General features: G+C 47.1%; 1 protein-coding gene across 1 annotated transcript; it reads left to right on the forward strand.

Moving 5' to 3' along the window:
• The first annotated feature begins 306 nt into the window (after positions 1-306).
• LOC147988315 (uncharacterized) lies at positions 307-840 on the forward strand. The gene has a single exon (XM_087537435.1). The coding sequence runs from the start codon at positions 313-315 to the stop codon at positions 838-840; it is 528 nt and encodes a 175-aa protein (XP_087393561.1). The 5' UTR covers positions 307-312.
• Positions 841-3307: the final 2467 nt, after the last annotated feature.

A 3307-nucleotide genomic window follows, 5' to 3' on the forward strand; every position in this document is an offset into this window, starting at 1 on the left:
GGCAAGCCAAACCACAGGAACAAATTAACACCTGCTGGCTGCTGCCCACGAGACCCCCTGAAATCAATCACAGCATGCACATACATCATATAACCCCACAAGTGTTTTGTTTCACACACGTGAGTATCCCAACACCTTGTACAAACCCCACAAGTGTCCTCATTTTGTTAATGTAGAATTCCATGCAGAGCTTACTTATCCATTAATTCATTCTACTTTAACATGCATGAGACTTCTATTTGTTTGAACATCCTTCATTTTTCTACTAATCCTAGCTTTCCTTGTGATGGTATTTCAGGATTGCTGTCTGCCATGGGTGACTACACAATCCGGATAAGCACCAGCTTGATCGATCAGCTCGCGCGCGATGACGAGAAGCAGGTGAAGAGGAGGACCAGGAAACCCAAGCCTAGGAAGGTCGTGGAGCAACCAAAGGAGCCTCGGGACAATGGCAGGGAACTTCCAACTGAACCCAAGAGCAGCCCTGCTCCTGTTTTGCCTTTTCCACCACCCATGTACCTACCAGTGACCCCCGCCGGCGATCCAGGAGGTGGAAGCCACATACGCGCCGCGGAGAGCGAGAAGGTGCTGGAGAAGCTGCAGAAGAAGGAGGCGACGATGCGCGAGGAGCTCACCAAGAGAGCCAAGGAGCTGCATGACAAGGAGTTCAAGCTGCCCTACCAGAACCCCTCTCCGTGCACCGACGAGAGAGCGGGTTGTGCCGAGTGCTACAGGAGCAACGTGCAGGACCCGCTCAAGTGTGCCGAGGCGGTCAAGAGGTTCGAGGCGTGTGTTCGCATGGCGAGGCGGGGCAGTGGCGCCATGGGAGCTGCTCAGTAGGCAGTAGCGCTGGGGGAGGGGCATGCAGGGGGTCGGAGCGAGGTGTCGTACACACGATTTTGCTTCTGTCGGGATTGATTGATTGAATAACCTGTCAGGATTTTTGGTGAGACCTGAAACACCGTCAGTTGTAGATTAATTCTGGTAACGGATTGCTACTGGTGTTGGCAACAAGAGGCCATGAGTGTTACTTGCATACATATTACAAAATGAAACGTGATTTTGCAGGGTTCAAAATCAATGTCTACTGCATACATTGTGCTGCGAAATTTGCAGGGTTCCTTGGATTTTAGCTCGTTTGTTTGGGATGAGTTTGAATAACCATTGTATGTTGATTCCTCCGTCTCGCATACATTGCGCTGCACTGCAAAATGAAATATGAATCGTGGGTGCAAATTAATGTGATTTAGCTTCAGCTGCAACATGTTTTTTGTAGCATAAAAGAAACCACCTGTTGCTGCTGCTTTGCTGGTTATTGGTAAGTCTGAGTGGTTGTTTAAAAAATTTGTAACCTTACATACCGCCCCGTTCCTAAATATAAGTCTTTTTAGCGGTTCCAATATGGACTATATACGGAGAAAAATAAGCGAATTTACACTCTAAAATACATCCATATTCATCCATATGTGGTCCATATTGACAAAAAAAATCATCTTGGTATACTCCCCAGTCTTTTGGTGGGCAAAAGATGGTTTGGAAGCTATTCAGATACAACAACACTGGGCTACATGACAGGAATGGTGTACACACCCAAAGGGCCAGCAGGCAGCAGCAAACCAGATCAAGATGAGATGGGCTCGGCCTAGGATGTTGATTCAGAGATGCTCGACTTGACGCCAGGCAGTAGTCGACCTACACCGCAGGCCCCGACTGCGGGCACGGTTCAGTTGTAGAAGCAATACAAGAAAATCAGGGATTAGGCCTATCATCATCCAAGAAAAGCCACAGTTGAAAAACTTTATTGAACAAGTTAAAGGCTAGTGTCTTCTCAGTTAACTAATGAACAAAGCAAAACAGATAGATACGATAGATAGCACACAGACACACATGTGACAATATTATCCTAACTTCTACTGAACCGAGGAGATTCGTTTGATTTGCATTACAAATATCTGAACTAGGTAGAGGCCAAAGCTCAACAAAGCCGATTGACCTGCCCTTTCTGCCTTGTTTACTCCTGCATGGACTGCCGGAGTTCCTTGGCTTCTCGACTGGCCTGCCTCCGCTCTTGAACCAGCCTTGGTATTTCATTCCATGTCTTCGGTTTAAACGCTCTTACTGCACATATCACAAATGACGTCAGAACAATAAAATAATGGAGAACAGACGTGCTGGCGTGGTAGATTTAATGGAATGGATGACTGCATCTGTTTGTTAAATGTGGCAAAGATAGAAGGACGTGCAGCAAGCATACCTTTATAGCAGGCATCTAGATTTTTGCCCTCAATGCTGCCCAGTTGCTGCTGCACGCATCTAGGGAGCTTCTTTATAGCAGGGCAGGCTCTAATTTGAAGATAGTAGAGAGACCTGTATACTTGCGGCTCATTCGGCAGGGATGCCAGGGTACTGCATCTTTCAAGCCAAAGGGATTCCAGCGATGGGGGGTGCTCTCCCGACAGACACTCCAGCGATGGGGGGTGCTCTCCCGACAGACACTCAAGCCAATGATCGTTTAGTTTGTTGCTATTGCTTTCTTCATAACTTATACATGTTCCTATGACTATGAGATTATGCAACTCCCGTTTACCGGAGGAACACTTTGTGTGCTACCAAACGTCACAACGTAACTGGGTGATTATAAAGGTGCTCTACAGGTGTCTCCGAAGGTACTTATTGGGTTGGCGTATTTCCAGATTAGGATTTGTCACTCCGATTGTCGGAGAGGTATCTCTGGGCCCTCTCGGTAATGCACATCACATAAGCCTTGCAAGCATTGCAGCTAATGTGTTAGTTGTGAGATGATGTATTACGGAACGAGTAAAGAGACTTGCCGGTAACGAGATTGAACTAGGTATTGGATACCGACGATCGAATCTCGGGCAAGTAACATACCGATGACAAAGGGAACAACGTATGTTGTTATGCGGTCTGACCGATAAAGATCTTCGTAGAATATGTAGGAGCCAATATGGGCATCTAGGTCCCGCTATTGGTTATTGACCGGAGATGTGTCTCGGTCATGTCTACATTGTTCTCGAACCGTAGGGTCCGCACGCTTAACGTTACAATGACAGTTATTATGAGTTTTATGCATTTTGATGTACCGAAGTTAGTTCGGAGTCCCGGATGTGATCACGGACATGACGAGGAGTCTCGAAATGGTCGAGACATAAAGATTGATATATTGGATGACTATATTCGGACACCGGAAGTGTTCCGGATGAATTTCGGATAAAACCGGAGCACCGGGGGGTTACCGGAACCCCCCGGGGGGTTAATGGGCCTTATGGGCCTAATGTGGAGAAGA

The sequence above is a fragment of the Triticum urartu genome, chromosome 1A (genome assembly GCF_056163025.1).
Source record: "Triticum urartu cultivar PI428250 chromosome 1A, HENAU_Tu73, whole genome shotgun sequence".
In the NCBI taxonomy this organism is placed as follows: Eukaryota; Viridiplantae; Streptophyta; class Magnoliopsida; order Poales; family Poaceae; genus Triticum; species Triticum urartu.

Bases quoted from the DNA above. Each gene is read 5' to 3' on its own strand.
- LOC147988315 (XM_087537435.1), top strand. From the start codon at position 313: ATGGGTGACTACACAATCCGGATAAGCACCAGCTTGATCGATCAGCTC.